The sequence below is a fragment of the Chroicocephalus ridibundus genome, chromosome 2, assembly GCF_963924245.1.
Source record: "Chroicocephalus ridibundus chromosome 2, bChrRid1.1, whole genome shotgun sequence".
Taxonomy (NCBI): Eukaryota; Metazoa; Chordata; class Aves; order Charadriiformes; family Laridae; genus Chroicocephalus; species Chroicocephalus ridibundus.
This window is the reverse complement of record NC_086285.1, coordinates 147,535,814-147,561,641: the sequence shown is the minus strand read 5'-3', so window position 1 is coordinate 147,561,641 and position 25,828 is coordinate 147,535,814. Positions and strand designations below refer to the sequence as shown.

General features: G+C 37.5%; 1 protein-coding gene across 50 annotated transcripts in view; it reads right to left on the bottom strand.

Moving 5' to 3' along the window:
- The window catches only part of RIMS2 (regulating synaptic membrane exocytosis 2), a 493,643-nt gene that overhangs the window by 191,098 nt on the left and 276,717 nt on the right, over positions 1-25,828 (bottom strand). For 35 of the 50 annotated variants that reach the window (XM_063327352.1, XM_063327327.1, XM_063327332.1 and 32 more), the window contains 4 exons: positions 20,315-20,445; positions 17,379-17,550; positions 16,707-16,860; positions 5,645-5,671 (listed from right to left, as the gene is read on the bottom strand). In XM_063327352.1, the coding sequence (XP_063183422.1) occupies positions 5,645-5,671; positions 16,707-16,860; positions 17,379-17,550; positions 20,315-20,445 (484 nt within the window). The remainder of the gene's footprint in view (positions 1-5,644; positions 5,672-16,706; positions 16,861-17,378; positions 17,551-20,314; positions 20,446-25,828) is intronic. The other 15 variants (XM_063327357.1, XM_063327378.1, XM_063327368.1 and 12 more) reach the window with 1 other exon arrangement.

The window sequence follows — 25,828 nt, the reverse complement described above, 5'->3', positions numbered from 1 at the left end:
TTATGAAATATTTTCATGTACTTCTTATCTACACATATTCATTCCATACAGAAACTGGCATCACACTGTTCATCTTCCAAGTTCTCATATACAAGGCACCATCCCTCCCCAAAGTCTTTGAACACCAGAAAAATTAATGATAGCAATAATACTAAACAAACGTAATATTTTTTGTAGGACACTAGCAAGCATTATAAGAAGAGGCAGCTTCACACATAGAATGTGTCCTGCCAAACAAAATCTCTCTGTGATACTCTAGAGGAAACGAAGTATTAAATGCCCTGTAAGACTACACCTGTCGAAATAGCTAGAGCTTAGTTGGCAAAAGCAGATTCCACATCCACAATTAGAGCCAAAATGTAGGTCACGTAGGACAAAAATATATGTCAGTTTGTGTTTTGCTTAATTTTATTTCTGTCTTCTGTGGCATCTTTTAAACAGCATTTGATCGCTGACATCAGGATTAAGCCTTGGCATGTAAATAATAATAATAATTCATTTATTTGTTTTACACATGAAAATCCCTGTTCTTCAGCGGGATGGTCTATCTGTTCTAATTCTCTGGCCATCTAATAATAGGTAACCAGTAGGTAGGAGATTTAATCTAATTGTCACCAAGCCTTCAATCACATGCAAGATTTTTTTATTTCTACCACAGGATGATTTATTCTGAAAAACACACACAAAAAATACCAGTAAAAACTGTGAGTAAACTTAAAGAAGCGCAGGACAAAGCAGGATTAATGTCATATCTGAATGACTGGCACAGAAGAATCCCCGCCCTTCCCTCCCAACAGAAAACGGGGAGAACAAGTGCCAAGAAGATTTTTGACAAAAATAGAAAAAAAATAATTTTAAAGATATTTTAGAAATTATTTGAATCATAAGAACCGCTGTCATCTGTCAGACTGTCTAACATCCATCTACCCACCAGGGGACAGTGGAAGGTCCTTCTTTAGCGGAGTGTGCTTACAAGATCTGTAGGGAAAAAAGGTTCCTGTTGCACCCTTCTAGCTTTCAGCAGGCAGAGGTCCTGGCAACTGAGACTTCTCCTAAGCCATCCTATTTATCCTAAGTCATTAATCAACCCATTATCCACAAATTCATACATTTTCTTTTTGAGTCAGAGTATTCTCTTGGCCTCTATAATATGCTATGTCAGTAAATTCCGCAGTTTAATTTTGCCTTGGTTGAAATAGATTTCCCCATTCTGTTTCTCTTACACTATTTCAGACAATGCCCTCCAAGCTTTTGTATTCTGAGAAACATGAATCAGCATTCCGTATTCTCCTGCCGTATTCATCTCTTTTTGAGCTGAAATATCATTGTTTAGTTCCTTTGCATGTGCAAACCGTTCCATACTTCTGATTGTTCCTGCTGTATTTGTTTGTGTATTTTCTACTTCTTCTGTGCCTTTTATGAGAATTCAGAAGTGACTGCAGCAATCAAGATGTGGGCGTATGAATTTATAAACTAGACGGCAGACTATTTCTTTTGGGATAAAAATTGCTCTGTTAAAAATTATTCAACTACAAAATGGTATAAGTATGATATGCATTAATTCTTAGAAAACACAATCTAGTCTTGCATTACATTATGCAATTCCAGTAGAGTGATGTTAATTATTGTTATTTAGTTGCAGTAAAGGTTGGGATTTTTACCTCACAAATAGGAAATGAAAATTAGTACAAGGAAAGCCAGGCTTTGGTTTCCTATGCCCTGAAATTCTTACATGGTAGAATCATTAGTCCATTTATTATAAAAATTTAGAAATAGCCATGCTACAATTGGGAGGGGGGAAAGGTGTCACTGATTTCAAGAAATAGCAGGAAGTGAAGTATTTCTCTAAACAAGGTATAGCAAGCAAGGGATCGCAATTAGCACTCGAGAAAATCTACAAGGTGAGGGCAGGAGTGAAGGAAAGGTTTTCAGTCTCCTAATGGACTTTCTGAGAATCAGGATTTCTAAAAGCAATTAAGTCTGACAAGGACAACATTCAACGTGATTATTTTCTTAATTATAGTATCACAGAGGCCCAATGAAAATCTCTCCTGCTTCCCAAAGAAAGAGCATCCATTCCGCCTGCGATGCTGCTCCTGCTGCCATTGTCAGCAGAGCCACTGGGGTGGTGACTTACATGCCAGTGAGCAAGAAGGATTGGTCTCCTTTCTCCTTAGCCACTAATTCAAAACCAGGCCATTAAATAAGAAGGACAACATTTGTGACCAAAAAGTAAGCAAGAGAGCCCTACTGGTCTGGCTGGGATTTGGCTGGGGTCCGAAAGGCAGAAGCTCCGGAAGGTAGTGCCCAGCAGTGCGAGTCTGGCCTGTGGTAGCCCTGGTACTGACACTGTGGCTCCTGTGCAGAGATGCCAGTGACATCACCCAGGCGCTCTCGGAGTCAGAGGACTGTGGCATGGGAAGATGGGGGCAGTTGAACAGCTTGCTGATGCTCATCACGTGGATGCTTGGAAAGGTTTGTGTCATGAAAGACGTAAGAGGGCTGAATCAGCTATGATTTGAATGAATGTCATTTACTCATCATCTAATTCATCCTTATGAATGAATCTAATTAATGACAACTGAGGTTGCTTTTTATTTATGTTTATATTTACAAGTAAGTACATATGCTTTAACATATTTTTAGAATATTATATTCTGAATTCTGGAGAAAAGATTTGCATCTATGAGGGTGAAAATAGCCAGCTGTTGTCACAGTGGGCTCTAGACTTCCCAGTTGCATAGCAAAAATTGTATGTTGTAGTAATCACAGGATACATAGGGATATTACTACCATTTTGTCTGTCAATTGGGTGGTAACAGATGGTAAATATGGACTCTTGAATGCCTTCCACCAGGATTAATGGTTATTACAGTTACAGACTGAAGGCAAAATAGACCCCATGCTGTCTGATTAGCTAATGTAAGCCACACAAAAAATGCCATAATTCAGCATAACCCCAATCCCAGTGAAATCAAAAGATATATCCTCATTCACTTTAGGAGGTTTTGGTCTAATAGTCTTAAACTATCAATAAAACTGTCTTCCAGGGACAGTTTACCAGTAGAGAACCTCCCCATCAGAACATGATAACCCTCAGCACCCTCCTTCCTTCCCGCACCTACCTACTTACTCCTTCCCTACCGCTGCTGCCCAGGCTGCCATCCCACCCAGAACAACAACTCTGCAAGAGCCCAGACACACTGGAACTGGAACTTTACGGCACTTGCGCTGTAGCTTTCATTGCAGGGGTGGGGAAAAGCTCCACGACGTAAAAAGCATTAGAAATTACTTCCTATTTAAAGTGTTACTATTTTATTATTTTTTTCCTATTTACATTTTTAGTTTCTATTAGGCAGGAAAAGAATTTAAAATAGGGTAGTTTCTTAGTGCAAAAACCTTTCCATTTTTCATCTTCATGGCCATCAATAATGTGAGGAATAAAGTGAGGTGTTTTATTCCATTTCATGAATCAAATACTTGTTTTTTTGTTAACTTTTCACAGGCTGCAGTGTTGGTGGCCATGGAAAGCTTTAACAATTTCTGAATAAAAATAACATGGAAATCACTGAAGAAAATTTTAGAGAATCTTCTTTGTATGTTCCATGCCTGTCAGTGTTTAACAGGCATTTGGACAATGCACTTAATGAAATGCTTTAACTTTTGGTCAGCCCTGAAGTGGTCGGGCAGTTAGACCGGATGATGGTTGAACTGAATATTCCATTCCATTCCACCTTACTTTGACGGAATCGCATTTCTCTCCTTAACAACACTCTAAGCAGCTGTAACTCTTCCAAATGAATGAAACAATATGCAATCAGAAATATTTTCTTGCAAGGCAACCTAAGTCTGTGGAGAGTTCTGAAAGATCTTCTGACTTCTACATGACAACTGAAGTTGGCACAGAGCTGTGCTCCACTCTATCATTACCATACAGGGGAAACAATGCAACATATCATACCTTCTGTGCTTCATATATTGCCCATTGGTATTTGTGATACAGGCCTCAAGAGAAGACCAGCAACATGTGAGGCTCAAAACTCTAATAAAGCATATATGACCAACCAATAAAGTTATCAGAACTGCCTAGGACAGGCCACAGAATGAGAAATAAAATTAAGGTGAGTCAGCTTAAATACAGAAGGAAGTGTCAGTTTTATGGCTCAGGAATTCTCTGTTTTTCTTGTGGAAAAGAAAAAAAAAAGGGGGGAAAAAGAACGCAGACCGAGCTCCTGAGATGGGAATCCTGCCTCTTGCAATGCAGGAAGCTTTTACAAGGTTTTGTGGACTCCTTGGGGGACCAAAGGGTAGTGAAGCATGCTTATGAGCTCCTTCCCTGAGGCTCACAGAAGGACTTCAGAATCACTTAAAGTAACTTAGCATTGTCGGTAATTGTTGTGTGTTCAAAGCTGACATATAAGCAACCCTAAAATCAGTCTCACAGAACCGCCTTAAGAATTTGCTTTCTCATATTCATCCAGTCTGTGTCTGAGGGCCCTTAGTGTGAGCTAATCTCTCATGCAGTCCTGCTGTCTCCATGTCAGTCTGTCACTTTATCCTCCTGCACATACTAGTGTTTTTTCAAGTTTTTGACCAATTTCATCTACCTTGACAGAGGTATATAAATACCGAATTAAATTAAATTCCTACAGATCTTTGAAAATGGCTGCTGCATAGAAGACAGACATAGAAACCCTTAATGAAAAAGAAACATTATCAAGCTAAAATTTGTGGCTAATCCACACGTGCAGAAATCCACAATCTCCACAGCAAACATAGTCTCTTCCCATTTAAAGATACTGTAAAACCTGAGAACACTGTGGGATTATTTCAGCAGAGAATGGAACAGAAGAAACATGGGAGACTAAAAGTGGATGTAATGGAAACTGGGTTTCATTAGTACTAATCTCAAGAAACATCCTGTGGGGTTTTTGTTTCTCTCCATCACGGTATTGGATCTACTTTCTTAAGAATGTGTGTTTCATTTTTTAAACATAACTAGAAGATAATTAGATGGACCAATTCTCAAAGAGATTCCCATAACTAAAACTGCAGAAACTGCAAAACGTCCCATGTGAAATGCACTACAAAATTTAAGCTTGTACAAACTGTACATTGTGAATTTATTTATATTTAATTAAGGCAAACTTTTCAGATATAGCAACTGGATTTTTAACTGGGGATTTAAAGCAATATGAAACTGTAAAACTACGTATCAGGATAAATACTGATTTTGCCAGTACTTCACTTACCCCATATCTGTATTCTAAAAATACTTACACTAGTTCTCAAACAGCTGTAACACAACAGTGTTTCTTTTAAGATAGCTTAAGCAAAATAGCATTTTCCTACTATAGTTAATAAAGCTCACTAGAGTTTACCTACAAAAGCTCTACCTAAAATAAAGGCAGGCAAAGCAAATATAGTATTACAGTGCTGCTCCAGTATTAATACTGAGATGTTAAGAATAGAGAAAGAAAGCCAACAAAAGACCTATGACTGAAAAGCAGACAAGAAAAGCCAAAGAACATTTAAGCAATTTAGCATCTGCATAATAGGTAGCAAAAGCACACCAATAAAATATCAAATTAAATTTTGCATGTATATGGACGCAATAAGCATTTCTGGCATGCTGAAAATTTACCTGAATTATATGAATATAAGCCTTTATCTGGAAAACAAATATTGAAATGAAGTAGTGTCAGGGAAAAATACATGAATCAATACATGTAACAGGGATGGTCAGAACCTTAAACTTCATTATAATTGCTGCTAGAGACTGAAGAATTTTATATTGTAGGCCATGTTCGTTCAAAACAATAAAACTCAAGCAGCTGGGAGAAATTAAACCACAAAAATGCCAATCACTTCTGGATGAACATTTACACTCAGTAGTCACAGAGGACTAGTAGAGCGATTACACTCATTTTCAAATCTGAAACACAACGGCACATTTACTATAAGCAAGTGTTTAACTTTTTAAGAGCAAAATGTTTATTCAACTAGGCATACAATATGAGCTGCTACCTTTAAAGTTACGGCACGCTGCTGCTGGCACCTCAGCGGGAAGTTATTAGCAGAACTTTCTTGAGATGTAGCTATGATTCCTACTTTAAATTTAACAGACTCAGAAGTAATATTCCAGTCAATCTTCTGCCTCCAGTTAGGTCTTCATTTAGTAATTACGTACACACATGAATATATTACCTACATATCATTGTTACCAGTACATTTAAGAGTCCTGATGTGAGTGCAATGATTAAACGCTTGCAGCATCTGATTTATTATTTGCATTCCTTAAGTCTGGCTGGTTTATGTATTTTAGCTTTCCATACAACCATACCAGTTTTTCTAAACTTGACAATATAATAGTATGCAAACATCTGTACAGTTATAGAAATATGATTTGTTACTTTGCGTTTGCAGATTTTGTAAATGTGACTTCCATAAGGTAATACAAAGAAGCCAGAAGTCAGAATAACATAAATAGTATCTTGCCGTTAGCAAGACATTATGAATATTCTTACTCCTTACAGTTGAACAGCTCACAGACACCATCTTAAATATTAAAGAGTGACAGTCCATGAGTAAATGATGCACCTCGGATGACAAGATATGACAGTGTTAGAGGAAAAATGAAAATTTCGATTTCTTGCCAACTGGTGCTGTTAAGAATTCACTGGATGACTAGGTACATTCTGGTAAGTGACACGTTTTCTGGCATCCAGTGACTAACTATTTTAACATGTAGACCATATCACTAAATAATCTGCTACTAACAATTTCTATCTCTCTATATTTTCAAATTGGGTTTCTTGATAAACATAATTAATTTTCATGGCCCAGCTCCAGAATTCCATTAGGCTATTCTGCTGGTTTTGTCTGGGCCAGTTATTTTTCTTCAAAGTGAATAATAGAGGGTTTTTTCAGCATCATTTACAAATTTTTAGACATGCGCTTTACTGCATAACTTCTCTAATATTTTTATTCCTTGGTACCAATCTCTTCTAGTTATGAATTTCATGGAAAACTGACTCTTCTTTGGCTACAAAATTATGAAAAATGGAGTATGGGGAAGTTTTCTAGTTTACTCCAGCTACATCAGAAAGACACCAAAGGTTCAAGTGTACCAGCAAAAAAAAAAAAAAAAATTAAAAAAAAAAATTACACAGTCTAGAAATTATTTATATAATTAAAAATGATGGACTTTCAGAATTTAACTTCTGGAAAGATCTGTAAAAGGGTAGAGCTTCTTGAAGAGCCCAAGAATATAAAAATACTGAGATTATAGTGGGAGCGAGGACTAAGGAAGCCATGTTTGTTTCTGTATGGTTACAACACAGAAAGCAAAAAGTCAGAATGGTGTTAAACCCATCTGAAAACTTCACCAGAACCATCACACTGCTATATGATAGCTTACTATGCTAGCGTATGGACCTATACCTTTTAGAATCTTTTTTAAAGTCACTTGACTTGCTATTTATTGACTGCCTAGCAAGGTTACTTTAACGTGTCCGAGTTATTCCAATAAAGCACATTGTTTTTCTGTCATCATTACACGACAGAAGAGTAGCTTAGTAACATGTTTCTACCAAGGAACCAGAGCAAGAATACTATAAATAATCAAATTCCCTCAAACTGCTTCAAAACAGAATTGTAAGTATTTTTGTAGTTTAATTACAAATCATAAAGCTTATTTTAAAATTTTCAAACAGCACAGAATTAATATCTAAGTAAGTTTCTTTTTTAATATTTTTTAGTATTATTATAGTTTAAGGCCTTTTCAGACACCCCTGTATCATGTTAAATACCTTTTAATTAAAGTATTTAATAAACCATAGATGTACGATAAATATAATAAATAAATCATAGGTGTATAATAAATACAATACTGGTATATATATTCATATACTATGAATAAACCATCAATGCATGCAAACAAAGAGAACATGCCCAAGGCCTGTGCTCCAGAAAAGAAAGAGAAAAATTAAGGAAGAAGCATGAAAGAGAAAAATAAGTGTTATTCTTGCTCTCTAGGGTAAATTTCTTATAATACATTCATCATTCATAGTCTGTGTCACTGACCTTAAAATGCTCCATATTATAATTTGAAAAAAAGTCACCGATGCACATTTCCATTAAGTACAACTCGCTTGCCTACTAGTGAACAGCATTATTATAATTCCCTCGAGTAAGATAGTGTGACATTGATTTAAAATTATCGTACTGACTTACCATATTCACAACATACTAAAAGGAAATTGCTGAGACAGCAAGAGACTGATTCTGCAGTAAAATGAGACTCCGCAGAGTTCCAAGGAAGTCAACAGCTTTCATTAGAAGACTGAGGTTTGAAATGCAGGGGCTCAGATATCACAGTGTAAAGTTTCAGATACATTGTAATTAATTATTATTAAACTTTAATGATTTTGGTACTACCAAGTGTATCTCTTAATGTTCTACAGTATAGACTTAAAAGTTTTAACATTTAAATACTGGAAGAGAGGGCTTGAATTAACAGTTGTAACATCCAACTCATCTTTGATTTTATGGTACAGCCACAGAACTTTCAAAAAAAGAACTCTCAGCACCCAGCAATGATGAGTCCATCCAAAAACTTTTTTTAAAAAATGAATAAGCAATGGGTTCCTTAATTTGTGAGTTCAGTCTATCAATTTGGGTTTTGTACTCAAATGTAATAAATTTTAGCATGTTAAAGTCTCCGCATTGCCTGAGAAAATATAGTCTAACTTGGGAAAATGTAGAAAGCTGACAACAGAAGATGACAAAAACTTTTGATGTGATTCAAAACACTTTGTTTATGCATTATAGAATTTTTTATTCCCATCTGAACAAATAAATAAAATTCAGAAAAGGAATGCTATAAGGTTTTTTGCACGCTATATGCAGATCTTCTTGTAGAACATAACTATACTCAATTTCTGTCCCCACAGTTTAAATACTCATTTACTGTAATTTCTCTCCCTCCGTATTTTTTTATATGCCTTAAGAATCATGAAACTCGGTGAATGGAGTCATTGATGACTTTAATTCTAGAAGTGATTGAAGTCAAATTCCCTTTAAAAGAAGGCTACTTCACAGTCTATTTACAATTATTTTGATCCTGACTGATTTTTCTGGTGTTTATTTCTTGAAAAAATACAATTTGATCCACCATTTTGGACTTCTATATGTTGATTTCCATACGCTGTCATTTCTAAAATCTCTTAGACCTTGTTTTCAGCAGTTTATCTATCTCACATAGATTTACTACTTTTCCCTTACTAAGGATGGTCAAAAATATAAAACTTCACTTTTCTTTTTCAAACCATATTGTGCATTCTCATGGCAATTAAAAGCTCTCCTTCCACTGCTGTACATACCTATGTTGTAATTAGAGACCTGAAAATGCCTGGGTTTACTGTTATTTTCATATTTCTTCCCTTGTTTTCACACTTAGCTGTTATCTACACTGCACACCCCACTCTCTGTGGTCGGCAGATCAGCTTGGTTTTAAACCTGCGAAACAACAGCTTGGTTTTAAACCTGCAAAATCTGACTTAGAAAAGTAGTGTCAGTTGCTTTTTAATCCTAAGTATTGGGGAAATTCTTAAAATACTTGAATAAAACAAAATCTGCTTCGAAAAATTCAGAGTAAATATAAAATTAAAAATAATTGGTGTTCTTCAAAATACATAATAAATCAGTATTCTTTATCAACTAAACAGTACCAGCTCACACTGCACAAATGCACACATTAGATGGACAAAACTGTAAAAGATTGAATTAGAGTGTCTCAGACCCAATTTGATGTCTGGTATCTCTGTATCCTGGGCTACATGGAGAGGAAGTAATGTTTCATTTGCAATCCCATGGTGTAAACCCTGCTTGATTTCTGTACCAGTTCTCAATGAATCGTAATACTAACAGTAACTTCCATCCCACTGATCCTAACTATGAACACAACATTCAAACCACATTCAATTTCCAATGTAATCTGTAGTAAGCGTTTTACCAAATGTCAAATGGAACAATTATACTGTGGCCAAAGCAACAACAGGAATTCCCAAATCTTTTTTAAAATAAACTTTAATTTTCTGTTTACAATCTTTTTGCAGAGGCAATTTAAAACGACCTTCGTTTTGTCTGTAATTCTAGTTAATGCTGTCTGCAATTCTTAATGTAGGGCTGATTTTGTCAAATGTTAGAGAAAATAAAGGCATTTTAAAAAATCACCTCAAAAGTTCAGCATGATAAGTAAAATAGACCTATTCATTACCTCACATTTCACATAAGAAAGAGCTTAAAATATACTCATTGGATAAAAACCAGTCATTTTATGAAAATCTGAAATATAATTAGCTGAAAGAACTAGTAAGTCATAATCCTATGTTCTATATTAGTTCCAGTTTCTAAGTAGATGTCTTTCAAAAAATACTAAAGGAAAAAGCATGGCAGCGATCCTTCATCACTAAGAAGTTAATTCATTGTGTGGATCAGATGACTGGGCAAGAGAAGGTGGACAGCTGGCTTAGATCAGTTGGTACCACAACATAATGCCCACTCAAAGATATTGAGACATAAATATGTGTAGAAACTAAGCTACTGTCTCTGAAAGCTGGTTGTTAAAAAATGGCATATGGGGCTCTGCGGGAAACTTGCGCTTTGCTACTGGCTATCTGTAAATGTAAGAGTTCAGTCTTCAGGGCTGACATTCTGCTCTGTCAGGAATGCTACAATTCAGTGATATTAAAAAGAGAACAGAAGTAAGTGGTAAGTGTAGGTGGTTCTTTTAAACTACCTTCAGAGAATAACATTTAAGTATTGTCTTCAAATATATATGTATTTATAGCTACTTGGCAATCATAAAGATAAGAAAGATTGAAAGATTAGATGTGGGGATGTGTATTTATACAAACAACAAACCATTTTGTAATCCGAAATCTCTTGTTATTTCTCACACTAATAATTTGGGGGGGCATGAAATAAAGCACTTCATATTTTACTCACTAATTCAATACATAAAGGCCTCACAGAAATTACAAAAGGTGGGACAACTGAACTGCTCGCATTTTGCAGCCCCAGAAATTTAAATCAGCCTACTGTGTAATAGCACAGTAAGTGTTCTAAGACGTGCTTTGAAAAATATAGACAAACTTGCTAGACATGCCTTGTCTTCATTCTGGAGATTTTTTTCACATTGTCGTAATATGCCCCTGGATAACATCTTCTGTTTCATCATATACAAGAGTTGTTATTAAAGGATTCAAAAAGCGCTTCAGACACAAAAAAACCTAAGAAATTAAGTCTAACAATGTTCTTTTGAAACCTTCAAAAAAGTAAAAGAACCAGACTTCTATATGTTATTAATACATTACAAATATTTTACTTAGTGAAGCCAACATTCATAAGATGTGCTGTCTGCCCTTCACCAGTCCCTGGTGATGACATTTAGGTTGGGAAGGGCTTTTTGGAGGTCACCAGGTGCAGCGCTTGTTTCAGGCTTGGCCAACTTGCTTATGGCCGTGTCCAACTGAGTTATGGATATCTCCAATAGGATATTCTACCATCTCTCTGGACATGAAGAAATACTTTTATTTCCATGTCTGAGGTGTCTCTCCAATTTAGTAAAAAAAAATAATTTTTTTTAATTTCTAAACGGATTCTGCTACTATTGCAGAACTCTGACCCGATGCTAAATTTCCATTTGGATGCCTTTCCAGTTCCCAAAAAGGAGGGATTTTAATTCCAAGAGACCTTGTTCTGTACATGTAAAACTATCTGTTTAAACTGAAAATTATTTATGACACACAAGGATTCAAGAAGTGTATATATTCCCAGGACACTAGAAAAAAAATCCTTCTTTTTGAGATGCTGATCTCAGTATGAATGCAAACAGCATAACTTATTGTAGGAGTGTGTGAATTCTCCAGCAATCACAGTGAATGTCTGACACTGCTTATTTGGCTGAAGTTTTTAGAACCTCAAGTTGTCAATGTATTGCTCTGGGAACAGTTAGGCTAAATCCTCTTCATTGAAAAGCAGGACTTCTACACCAAATCGTAGTGTTTCACCAAACTTGAAGTTTTGATAAGTCCTTCCCTCTACATTTCCAGACAGGCATATAAGATTGTTCAGTTGAGCACGTTATTTGTATTAGTATTAGTAGTATTAAAAAAAACCAACTTACTGACTTTCAAATTGTGAGTCAGTATCACTGAACAGATCTTTAGTCAAGTATTACTACAATCTTTTCCAAAATAAAGCAGTTACTGTTTTATTCATTCTTCATGGCAGTTATTAATTGCACAGACAGGAATTACTATAAATAAACAGGATTTGTTTGCAGGACTGAATATTTCCTGAAAACTGGAATTTCACTAACTTCACTTTCCTTCCAGTTGTGGGCAGTGACATTAGAAGAAACAGATGGGACCAGTCTACATGGCTCTGTGGCTGGTGTCACCAACACAATTTTGTTTTTTTCAATAATGGGATGGCACCAGGCTTGCCGGCATCAGATGGGACCCACCTTTCTGAAAGGAGGAAGAGGGTCTTTGCTCACAAGCTAGCAGGGTTCATTGACAGAGCTTTCAACTAGGCTTGAAGGGGGAGGGGGATAATATCAGGCTTGCCTGTGACAAGCTCTGAGATGACACACCAAGGTAAAGGGACAGGGTACTAGCAAGGGCCCTCAGCCTGTTGCCCTGAGACATGCTGGCTAAACTGCAGCACACCTGAAGTCTTACAGAGGGCTTCTGACGTAATAGGAGCCAACAGAGAAACACCAGTGAAATATTTCAAGGGAATTAAGGGGTATTCCTCTAAGAAGGTGACATAGCCAACAGCCCAGCTGAAGTGCCTCTACACCAATGCACGCAGCATGGGCAACAAACAGGAGGAACTGGAAGCCACCATGCTGCTAGAAAGCTACTACCTAGTTGCCATTACTGAAAGCTGGTGGGACAAATCCCATGACTGGAGTGCGGCTATCAATGGCTACAGGCTGTTCAGAAGGGACAGTGAGGAAGGAGGGGGGGAGGCATTGCCCTCTACATCAAGAAATGGATAGAGTGTGAAGAGCTCTCTCTGAAGAATAGCCACAAGCAGGCTGAAAGCTTATGGGTAAGAATTAGAGATCGAGGCAACGAAGGGAACCTCGTGGTTGGTGTCTACTACAGGCTGCCTGATCAAGGGGAGCCTATTGATGAAGCCTTCTTACTCCAACTACAGGAGGCATCGTGCTTGCAGGCTCTCGTCCTTGCTTGGGAGCTTCAACCAGCCTGACATCTGCTGGAAAAGTAGCATGGAGAGCTGCAGGTAATCCAGGAGACTCCTGAAGTGCATGGAGGATAACTTCTTAAGCCAGGTAATCGACAACCCTAACAGAGGGATTGCAATACTGGACCTCTTAGTCACCAATGCAAGTGAGCTAATCAGTGATGTCCAGATTGGACCTGCTCATCAAACTAAAGCGCAAGAAGGAAATGCACAGGCAGTGGAAGCAGGGACAGGTGTCCTGGGAAGACTATAGGGACGCTGCCTGGTAGTGTAGGGATGGGGTCAGGAAGGCCAACGCGCAGCTGCAGCTGAACTTGGCAAGGAATGCAAAGAATAATAAGAAGGGCTTCTACAGGTATGTCAGCCAGAAAAGGAAGGTCAAAGCAAGCATACTCCCCCAATAAGCAAGACTGGCAAACTGGTACGAATGAACAAGAAGGCTGAGGTACTCAACTACATTTTTGCCTCAGTCTTCACTGGCAACCTCTCTCCCCCAAACTCTCAAGCGGATGGACTACAAGACGGAGAATGTGGGAGAAAAGTCCCTCCCACTGTAAGAGAGATTCAGGTTCACGACCACCTCCTCAGGTGGACCTGAACATACAAAAGTCTATGGGATCTGATGAGATGCATTCCAGAGTCCTGAGGGAATTGGCTGATGCACTTGCCAAGCTACTCTCCATGACAGTTGAAAAGTCATAGCAGTCAGGTGAATTTCCCAGTGACTGGAAAAAGAGAAACATTGCACCCATTTTTAAAAAGGGTATAAAGAAGGACCCTGGGAGCTACCTGTCAGCCTCACCTCTGTACCTGGGAAGATCATGGAACAGATCCTCCTAGAAGCTATGCTAAGGCACATGGAGGACAGGGAGGTCATTCGAGACAGCCAGCATGGCTTCCCCAAGGGCAAGTCCTGCCTGACCAACTTATTGGCCTTCTATGATGGAATGCCTACAGCAGTAGACAAGGGAAGAGCTACGAATGACATCTGTCTGGACTTATGTAAGGCCTTTCACATGGCCCCCCACAATATCCATCTCTCTAAATTGGAGAGATATGGATTTGATGGGTGGATTGTTCAGTGGATGAGGAATTGGGTGGATTGTTCAGTGGATGAGGAATTGGTTGGATGGTCACATCCAGAGGGTAGTGGTCAACAGCTCAATGTCCAGGTGGAGACTGGTGACAACTGGTGTCCCTCAGGGGTCCATACTGGGACCAGTACTGTTTAATATATTAATCAACATAGACAGTAGGATCAAGTGCACCCTCAGCAAGTTTGCAGACGACACCAAGATGAGTGGTGTGGTTGACATGCCTGAGGGACACGATGCCATACAGAGGGACCTGGACAAGCTTGAAAAGTTTTGGGTTTTTGCCCCTTGCTGCCCCATTTGGGCAATGGTTTTAAACTAAAAAAGGGTAGATATAGACAAAGGAATAAATTTTTTACAATGAAGGTGGTAAAACACTGGAACAGGTTGCCCAGAGATGTGTTAGATGCCCCTTCCCTTGAAATATTCACGGTCAGGTTGCATGGGGCTTTGAGCAACCTGGTCCAGTTGAAGACATTCCTGCTCATATCAGGGAGGGTTGGACTAGATGACCTTTAAAGGTCCCTTCCAACTTGAAGTATTCTATGATTCTATTCTATGATTCACATACAAGCAGATTCTGAGATTTCCACTTGGTTGCAAAAGAAATTTTACATGGAAAACCTAGCTTCCTAAAATGTGTTACCAGACGGCAGAAAACACGATGCACCTTGAGTACTACGTTCATTTTTGGGCCCCTCGCTACAAGAAAGACACTGAGGTGCTGGAGCATGTCCAAAGAAGGGCAACACAGTTGGTGAAGGGCCTTGAGAACAAGTCTTACGAGGAGCAGCTGAGCGAGCTGGGATTGTTTAGCCTGGGGAAAAACAGGCTGGGGAGAGACCTTAACACTCGCTACAACTACCTGAAAGGGTAGGGAGGTGGGGGTTGGTTTCTTTTCCCAAGTAACAACTGACAGGACAAGAGGAAATGGCCTCAAATTGCACCAGGGGAGGTTTAGATTCAATATTAGGAAAAATTTCTTCACTGAAAGGGTTATCAAACATTGGAACAGGCTACCCAGGGAAGTGGTTGAGTCACCATCCTCAGAGGTATTTAAAAGACATGAGGATGTGGTGCTTAGGGACGTTTTAGTAGTGGACTTGGCAGTGCTAAGTTAACGGTTGGACTCGATGATCTTAAGGGTCTTTTCCAACCTAAATGATTCTATGGAAGAAAAATAATTTTAAAACATCACTGTAACAACAGTCATGGTACTTGAGAAGACTGAAGAGGACTGAATTGAAACAGAACTCCTTATCTGTTAACTATCATTTCTTCTTTTGTGGATAAGTATAATCTTACAGCTTGAAGGCTACACACTCTAACTCTGTTAATGTATCTATCTCAGAATATTATGATATGGAGCATTTTAATCCTCACGATCCAGTGCACAGACACAAATACTGTCAACTACTTGAAATACTTATATACAAGGGATTAGTTAATAGAGAATACACATAAGAAATATCCAAGCTTATTTGGGTGGCTACACAGGCATATGTTTCTGTGAGTTTGTGCGTAACATTCACACACACACCCACATACAGTGACTCAAAAAAACCCAAAGAATTCTTAGAAATAGGTTTCAGCTTGTTGGGGGGTTTAGGGTTTTTTTATACCAGCCTCAATTGATATTTCATGAGGTTAATTCAGTGAAGGATAGCTTTATATCACTGACAGTACTGAGCAGTTAAACTAGAGAAACAACGAAGTATTAAGAAAACAGATTTTCACCCTTTACTGTCTTATTCTTATGCATCTGTTTTTGTTAGCATATTGTACATACTCTATTTTCAAAATATCTACTGATAACATCAAACTACTGTGAATCAAGTACATGAAACTCTACAAAATAGAATTTTAAGAAAAATTCCATTTGTGAATGTAACCACGTAAAAGAGTATCAAAACAAGGCAGGCCATGGTATTAATTTAGCTATATAGGATGTTATGAAGAGGTCGCTTTATTTTTAAGAAGTATGAGCTAAAGAGAAAGGTATTGAACATTTACTTTTGGTTAAACAATGAAATGATAAACATAATATAGAAGACAGGACTTCAAGATAAAAACAGCACATTGCAAAAGACTAAGATAATTTGCTCAAGCTCAGAATCTGAACTAGGTAGTCTCACAAGAAAAAAACGGTGTATTGCACAGTGTTCAGTACTACCATTTGTAGCATGTCAGACTTTCATCAATAAACGACCTAATTCATAACAGCTACAAATGAACACACAAATTCTGTCGGCTTCCCATCTACAATAACTCAGTACACTTTACACATTGATTCAAGTTAACTATACACGGTGTGTAAAACTAACAACCTACTTTGTAACCTCCGTGTGGGACTCTCGCCATGGAGTTGTCTGCGTGGCAAATATGGTGAGGGATGGGGAAGTGGCAATGAAGAGACATCATGTGTTTGAAGTTTGTACCAGTGAGGTTCATCATCTAGTAATGCTGTCTCTAACTCGATAAGAATCTAAAAAAGAAAAAGTGGTTAAAAGTAGGAAAGCATTACATAACAGAATATTCTAAAATATGTATGTTCATAAATTTTATTCCATTGTTCTCTTATTGTTAAGGATTTTGTCTGAAGTTTTATAAAAATCTAGCATTTAATATGAAAGTAGTACCCGTGCCTTTTACAACACTAAATATACCAAAAATCTTTCACAAAACCTTTATTATCTTATGACAACCTTGACAGTATTCAAATATCTTGTAGCAACTTAGTCAGCAAAATTCCAACATTTTGGTAAAATACAACTACAGATAATACGGATTTTAACAAACAATTGTAAAAGAAATTGAGAAACCATCAGTACTATGTGAAAAGTGCAAGATCATTATTTGTTTACTACTAAGTGAAATAAGGACAAATAAAACAATTTAAAACAGTTTTGCTTTGCTATATTTAATATTTTTTTCAAAAATACTATATCTAGACATGAATATGTGAGCAACTGTATTTTATAATAACTACCAATAATTGTATACCTCTCCTAAAAATTCACTTTCTTCCTCTCGAACTCGTGCTTGGTCCCAAAGAGTAATTTCTAACATTCGTTCTCTAAACTCTCTCCGATGAACTGGGGAATAAATGAATGTCTGATTCCACTTAGGTTCCAATGTTTTCTTTACTGTTTTTGTTCTTCTTTTATTTTTATCGCTGCAAAAAACAATTAATATTAAAAATGTTCAATAGACCATTATACTGTAATAAGTACATCATGGAAAGCAGGAAATCTTAAATCAGTACTACATTTTGTAGTATTATGGGCACTACAATCTATGTCAGGATTTATTCCTTTATGATAAAATAAAGTTCAGCACATACATTCAGGATAATCCGTAACTTCATATTAAAAACTAAAGTTAGGTAATTTCCAGTTCATGTGCCAATTCCAATTTTAAGAATTTTCCTGAAAAACAGAAATGCTTTAATGTGCTTGGAAATAGCATTTTATAAAGTAAAATATACTTCTATAAATGGGATTTCCACGAGGCACAGTCTGACAGGAGAACATGTATACAGACAACACTGGGCATAGCAAAAATCTGCATTTCAGATAAACGAGCCAGCTGGTTCACTCGAGCTTCCAGTCCTACAGCAGCTGACTCTTAAACTGCAGAGTAGGACAGAGCAGCTGGCCCACATGAAGGAACGGTCAAGGAGCAGCATGCAGTGCAGGGCCTTCTCTGTAGGGTTTTCCTGACTAAGGGCTGCACAGCTGGGGAACCAGAAGCCCAGAGAACGAGTTACATGTCTTTTTACAGCAACACTGGAAGGAACAGTGTTATCAAAACAGCTCCTGAAATCCTTTGGGTCACCCCAAGGATCCACCCAGGTTGAAGGTGGATCTCAACAACAAGGCTGGCCTTATGTTTCCGAGCCCAGTGAGGACTCCAGGCAAAGCTACCATGGAACTCCTGGCTTTGGCTCCTGGGTTTTGTTGAAAGCAATGTGTTTTCCAGAATACTTCTGCTTGAAAGAATTAGGGTTTTTCTGATGGAAACAAGTTTCGCTGGAAAACACCCACGGTCCTTCAACTGAGAATACTGATAAGACTTCTCACAACAATGCTTAATTTTAAACCTGCTGATTGCTGCATAATGTAGCTGTGATAATAATTCATGTGGATTTTTTAATATGGCAATGCAGATACTGTCTGTTTGCAACTGTAATATAGTTATTGCATTTCTGAACTGTTACTTAGAAGCTGCACCAAAATATTAACTGAGAAATAATACTTTTAGACACATAGTTAAATAATGTAGTTATTTCTATTATACTAAAGATTTGTTCACCCTTGAGAACTGAAATAAGTTATATTGGACAGGTTTTTCCAACGAAATTTGTTTAATCAAAGAGAGTTCAGTATCTTCATCTAATTGAATGCTTGACTTATTTAAGTGTATTTTACCTCTAGCATGTTTCCTTCAACTACACAAGAAATCTATTGTTGCTTACTTAGCTTTTATTTTTAAGGAAAGGAAAATTAATTTGTGGAAAAAACCCACAATTCAATAAGACAAAATACTGATTCTTATATAAATGATAGGAAACAAATATAATAATTAAAGAAAAAGTTCTGAATACTTTACATAAATGGGAAGCATCAGTATAGCATAATAAAATTTCATGTTATGTAACTTTTTGTATATGTATACTTGAAAGTAATTAAATATTTTTCTTCTATGTGTTTTTAGTTATTACAACTTACACTGTGAAGCATTCTGAACACAGATATTTTTGGTAGCTTTATTAGTCTTGAAAAAGCAGATAAGATAATTTAGGCAGACCTGATTCTCAGTTTAGCACAGCTTCAGCATCTCCAAACACACTACATCAATTTGAATAAACTAAGAATCTAGTCCAGCAGTTCAAATACTGATGAGCCCAAGACAATCCATCCAAAAACCTTTGGCGTCGATGATACAGCAAATTATACAGTCACAGAAAACGTTATTGTCAACATACAGTACACAATTAAAAGTGGAAAAGCAGTGTCTTCCAGAACACTGAATAGCTTTAATTCCCGCTGAAGTCAGTTGGTACTGAATATAGTTAACATCTTCCCAATTTAGATATTTGGAAAAGCAAAGGATGTAAAAATATAAACTGTAAAGTTACATCCTATTCTACTGATTCAGCAATACAATGATCAATATTTTATATACTGAGTCAGGTTAAATCTTTGAATTACTTTGTTAATACACTACAAAATCAAGCTAAAAATTTTCCCCTACTGACACAATCTGAAGAAATATCAACTTAAAAAAAATCAACCGAAGAACACATTATCCCCTTTGCTGTTCTTCCCCCTTCCTAAGTGGAAATGGCAGAAAATAATTTTCTAAAAATGAAGGAGCTGTGCAGGAATAAGGGTTCCTACCACAGTTTAATTTTCCCTAAATGCATATATAATGACAGTCCAGATTAATACCAGTCCTGTGCTTTGGGGGAAGTTTTCAAGGTGCGTCTGGGAAGTCTCAACTGAATCCCCTTCAGCCTTCACTCACTCATACAGTGATATGAAATCTGTGGGTTTCAGATGCCAAAACTGCTGGACTGATCAGTTCAGAGATCCGTGAACCTAACTTTGCAGCATTTTCTTTGCACTAAGCAGGAAAAACTGTCATAGAAAATAAGGGCATTAAAAAAGACTAACAACATTCTTTGCAAATAACAGATCCCCATGCAATGACATATGTTTACCTTTCCCTTTCTATTCAGTATTTAATAAAATACCCAGTGAAAGCAAGTTTGTGTTTAGTATTCAAAGATACATTGCTGTAACGTAGTATGTTCAATACAGAAACTCCAAACTGTAAGATTTTTGTGTGTATGTATGACCAGTACACTCAGCTGTGCGTGCCAGCTGAGTATCAAACTAATTCTTAAATGTTCCTTGTCTTTGTGTTCACCCTACCTTCTGTCTGGAAGAAAGTAAATTTTAACATAAGGATTCCTTGGCCTCCCATCTTCCCTTGAAGGAAGATCCTTTGCTCCCAATATTGTCACTATTAACTGATGACCAACCTTGTCATACCACAGTTTTATCTGTAATGAGAAAATATTAATTAGTGAACTCGTTTCTATAACGAAGTAGCATATTAATCCTTAAAATTAATTTTACTCATAAGCTTCTATTTATATTGTTTACTTAAACAGAAAATATCATGTTCTACTTTGTATTTATAACAAAGCATAAAAAGAAATTAATACTATAATAGCTTCAGTAGTACCAGGAGTTATTCTTTTTTAAAAACCCTGTACAGTAAGTACATTATTTCACATTAATTGTTTTTCACATGGTGCTCTGGTTAGGATTATTCTTTCTTGGCAGTGATACTGTATTACTTGCATTACTGATGTATGGTATTCATATATATACGTTTCTAAAGAGTTTATGCACAATGAATGAATGAATTTTTCACATCCTGTTGTGCTGGAAAGACTATGGGATAAGACCATAAACACTTCAAATCTCTAAATGTTTTTCAAGATGCCGAGACTGATGTTGAAATCATGTAAGCTCTCCAGAAATTGTCAGATAGGAAGGCTCAGTAGTCCAGCCCTCTTCATAGTCCAACTCAGCAACAACAAGGCAAAAACTACAATTACTCCTCTGTAGAAATTATTATTAATCAGTCTTAGACTTGGTTTGCTATCCTTTTTTACTACAGGGATTAGAAGCTGCTATTTAGCTATTTCAGTTTGAATACTATAGCTGCAAATACATTACTCAAGGAGAAGATATACCTACTTTAGAGCACTCATTATGGAAAGGGCAAATGGTGCAGTTAGGACAAAACAAAGCTTTCCAAATAGCCAGGGAGTCATTACATGGGTTCCTTTATGGGGAGTTTGCCTGAGACAGAGGACAAACTACGACATTCAAAGGAAACACTGACCCTCCCTGAAATTAAGGGAATCAAAGAGGACAGTCTCCAACTCCACACCTAACCAAGCAGTGCACCTTTAGGCATGAATATACCCAAGCTAAGGTAAACATAACTAGGGGAAGGGACACTTTCTGTGGAGCCCATCTTGCATCATTTCAGAGACAAGGTCTCCATCTGCTGTCACAGGTCCTCATCTCCAGCATATCAGTCACTTGAAGAAAGGTCTTGATGCAGTTCCGAAGACTTTTGACCCACCGACAAGAGGCTGATTTAGCTTTCTGCCATTCCTAATACTTCAGTGATAGCAACTCATTCAATGGTGGCAGTGAACTTCTCCTTACTTTGCAACATCTTGCAATTCCCATAGCCACCAACCATGTTTGAATGCATATTAAAAAGGGGAGGATACTCGTCCTCTATTATCGCGCTGTTAGCCCTGCTGCTGACTTTATAGGTTTCTGCTACCAATGGTAGCTCTACGTCTACTAAAGCAGAAAACTGTGTGAGAGAAATTATCCTTATTCAAGAGACTTCTAGATGCTGTTCCTACATTTCTGCAAAGCAAGGGGCTTTGACAGTATTTTTTCTAAACTGAGAATTATCTGGATTATTAAGTATCTTCATACAGCTACAGATCATAAGTAGAAAGCTTTGCACCAACTTTAAGAATCCAAAGCAAAGCTTTAATGACCTCTGAAGTGCAAGTCAACTTAAATATTCTCTGACACTAAATGTATCCACCCACAGGCTTACTCGTGAGTCCTTGAGCAAAGGACATACTTGACTAGTCCCACACCCCAAGGGGAGTAGCACTGAATACAACCTTCTTCATCTGTTTGGGTTTTTTTTTTGAAAAATTATCCTTGCTTAAGCAGAATGCAATGTATTTGTGATCCAGCCACTATCACAAACTGTGACTGAGTGAAGGTGAGATAATCCAGCCATGGGTGCCAAAAGTATAACCAGAATTATCCATTCATATTCAAGTTAAATATTTGATATATTTGTTTCAGACTGGATTTTTGCAGGAAAACTTCAGCGAAGATGTTTGGAGAATGACCCTAAGCAGAAAGTTAAAATGCCTGACACCATTTCTTTGAGATGCTCTAACATCTGTGTTTTGGAACGAGAACTTGAAATTTGTATTGACTTGTACCTTCTACTTTTCTCTTGTTGCTCTGAAAAAAAAATGGAAAAACTTGTACATAACAGACATATTTTCCCTATAATTCCCTACTATTTGGCTTGTTACAGGAAAGGTCAGGAGGCAGAATTATGACCAGAAGGCTCTCTTCTGTGTTCACACTGCTAGCACTCCAATATACAGCACAGACACTTGTAACCCAAGAAGTCATTTAACTTGGATGCAAAGAGAAGAAAGGAAGAAACTGGGAGTGAGAAAATGGACAAAGAACCCCATGGAGGCGAGAAGAGGATTGCATTCTAATGGAGTTAGAAGGAAGAAGGGACAAATCAGAAACTGCTTTAGAATTACTGGGAAAGTAGAGAATACAGGATGCCTCTTGGTGAAACACAGGAAGAATGGAGCCACTAATGTCAGAGACCATAGAAGAACACAGCGGCAAAACCAGACTGAATGAGAGAAATGGAATGAGCTGAAAAAAGAACCGGCCATTCTGTAACTGGCACAAAATGTATTGCATGGAGAGATTGGGATGGAAGAAAATCTGACAAGAAGTCAAGGCAGGAAACTGGAAAGGAAAGTGAGAAACGAGGAGTTAGACTAGCATACTGAACATGGAAAATGAGTTTGGGAACAGGACTGATCTAATTCTGACTCTCCTGTGCATAAGCATTACGACAGTATTCGTATGGTATGGTATTTTCCTACAAGAACCTTGTCTTTTCTATTCACAAGGAAAGGATAGCCACTTAAGACAGCCAGGTACAGTCCAAGAGGACTGGATTCCATCACTTCCTCTTTCCCACAGATCTTGTGTATTGAGGGGTGGATCCCATGAAACATTTCAAGGGGTATTTACAAATTGCATGTGCTTCATTGTCTGGAAGCCTGACATGAGACCCTGAAGCCTGATTTGTTGTGCAAAGTGTTGGAATTGAAGTCTGAGGTGTGTATTATGCCTGGACAGAACCTGGTTGTCTCAGACTCTGATTGTAGTTTCTCAGTTCTTAATCAATAAATGCAGGACAATCCTACCACACCTGACAGAATATTATATATATACATATATATATATATATTATGTTGTGAAATAAACATGGAATAGTACATGTGTAACAGAGAAGATGATGAGGAAATTATTTTTTTCTTTTATAGCTTTGTTGAGTAGTACGCAGAAAAGTTCCCTAGCACCAAAAAGTGAGGAATATCTAATTATTCAATCCACAGGGTGAGAGTCCCACAAGAATGTACAGGTGTGATGCTCATCACCGAAAGACTTAAGCAGCTAACTAACCAAGCGATCTACAAACCCCCCATTCAGCAGTTTTTAACGCATGTAGGAATTGCACTTTTAAAAGCTTAGAACATATAAGAAACTGCGACAATACAATCCTGATCTAAATGAAGGGAAGACTAAAATTAAAACACATAAAATACACCACAGGAAAACCACGCTGGATGATGCTAATGTGGAACTTAACACCTGTAAAAAACTTCTTCAATAGGACTTTGTCAACCTAGATAATTTAGAAAGTAGCCACCCAAAATTCACTTAGAAAGCTGGGTAACTTGAATGCTTTCTAAAGATCTTTCCACTTGGTTGCTGAAGTCCTAGAAACTTAATTGCCACACACATGCTCATAACACTTTCTTTGCCTAGGCTCCTTCCCTGGGCACATATGTACCTAATTCTTGACTAAACTTCCATTGTAATCTACGTTCAGGCAAACAGGCATCTAAACTCAATGCATCCTGAAATTTTGAGATGATCTGTCATCCACAGAGTGGTGCATCTGCTGCACTCCTTGAGACAGGCTTACGGGTAAGAATACCTGCCATGCAGAGTGCAAGAAACAAGAACTCTTCAGCACTCAGGTGATGAAGACAGTCATCAGGGTGAAGAAGACATGAGGGTCTGGTCCCAGCTTCATAGGATTCTTTCTGGTTTTTAACCAATAGCGATCTAATACAAGATCAATACACATTTTGGGTAACAAGTCTGGAATCTGCTACGCTAAAACTAAGCTTTCTTTGCTATCACCACACACTTACATTCCCAGACACACAACACCCCAGCTGCAGATGAGACTTTATACTCCAGAGAAGAAAAGAACATTTAAAGGCACTTTAAATAAAGGCACTTTTCTGAGAGACAGGTTCTACCTCTTCAGTCAAAACAGGACTTAAACTACAGATGTCTTGTTTCTGGAATGAGTCCCCTACACATAGAACAGTATCTAGAAGTTGACTGCTGGTGCTGCATCCTGAGTGAGGATACAGCTATCTAGTATTCCTATTTGGTCCTCTGTAGCCTCAGAAGACACCTCCCCCTGGAGAATTGACTCACCCTCTGGAGCAGCCTAAGTTTCAGATAGAGTTAATGGGGATAGGCGTCGTTTATTTGGGCTGGATCACTCGCTGCAGATATTGAGGTACTTAGTTCTTTCCTTCAACTGTACAAGTCTAAGCTCCTCCCCAAGGCACCTCAGACTTATTTTAAGCACATAAATTCAGTTTACTAGATTTAATCCTTTTTCTTTTAGGTCTTATCTTAACTAGAAATTTTATTCGGAGCGCTGATTGAGGTCAGAGTTCTAGAAAAGAAGTGATCATGTAATTAGGACCCATACTCTAATATATATACAAAAGGGAAATCAATTAAGAAAATATAGGAAACATTACTATTTCCACTTCCTATATTCCTATCTCATAAATGCTTTATGGTTTACTTAACTATGCAATTCTAATGTGGTTTTGTGTACAGTACATAACGGCACCTCATATCTTAAGCAATAACTTTAGACTTAAAAACAGAGAATATTTTTCATTCTATGCCACACTTTATTTCTTTATTTGTTATTTAAGGGGTACTTCACAAAACTCACGGAAAAGAGATAAAACTTATGCCATTGGGAGATACTGCCTGCCCTGCAGCTTGATTTCTACCACCACAGCCTGCTCAAATATCACTAGGTTTGAGAGACATCTGACCAGTCGGTTTTGTTCTGCTGTTGTTCACTATGATGTTTCATGTGAGCTACCTAGCTGTTTATTAGTGTAATATCTTGAAACTGAGATATTACTTTTCTTTCTTTCTTGCATTATTCTGAAACAAGAGATACACCAGCAGGATCTACTGTTGCAAAAAAAAGTAAATAATAATTCCCAGTTTATTTTGAAAAATGCTTACAGCAATCACTTTATTCGGACTTAAGCTTATGCAGATGCAGAAACTGCCCTGAGGTGGTAAAGTCTTCGGCGTAGCTGAGGTGAGCTTCGGATGTTGTTAAACACACCTCTAACAAATCCTGACTACTGCGGGTTGCTAAACCAAACTATTATTGTTTTCTGCTTCAGTTACTGTCTGATATGCTGGAAAAAATACAAGAAAAGG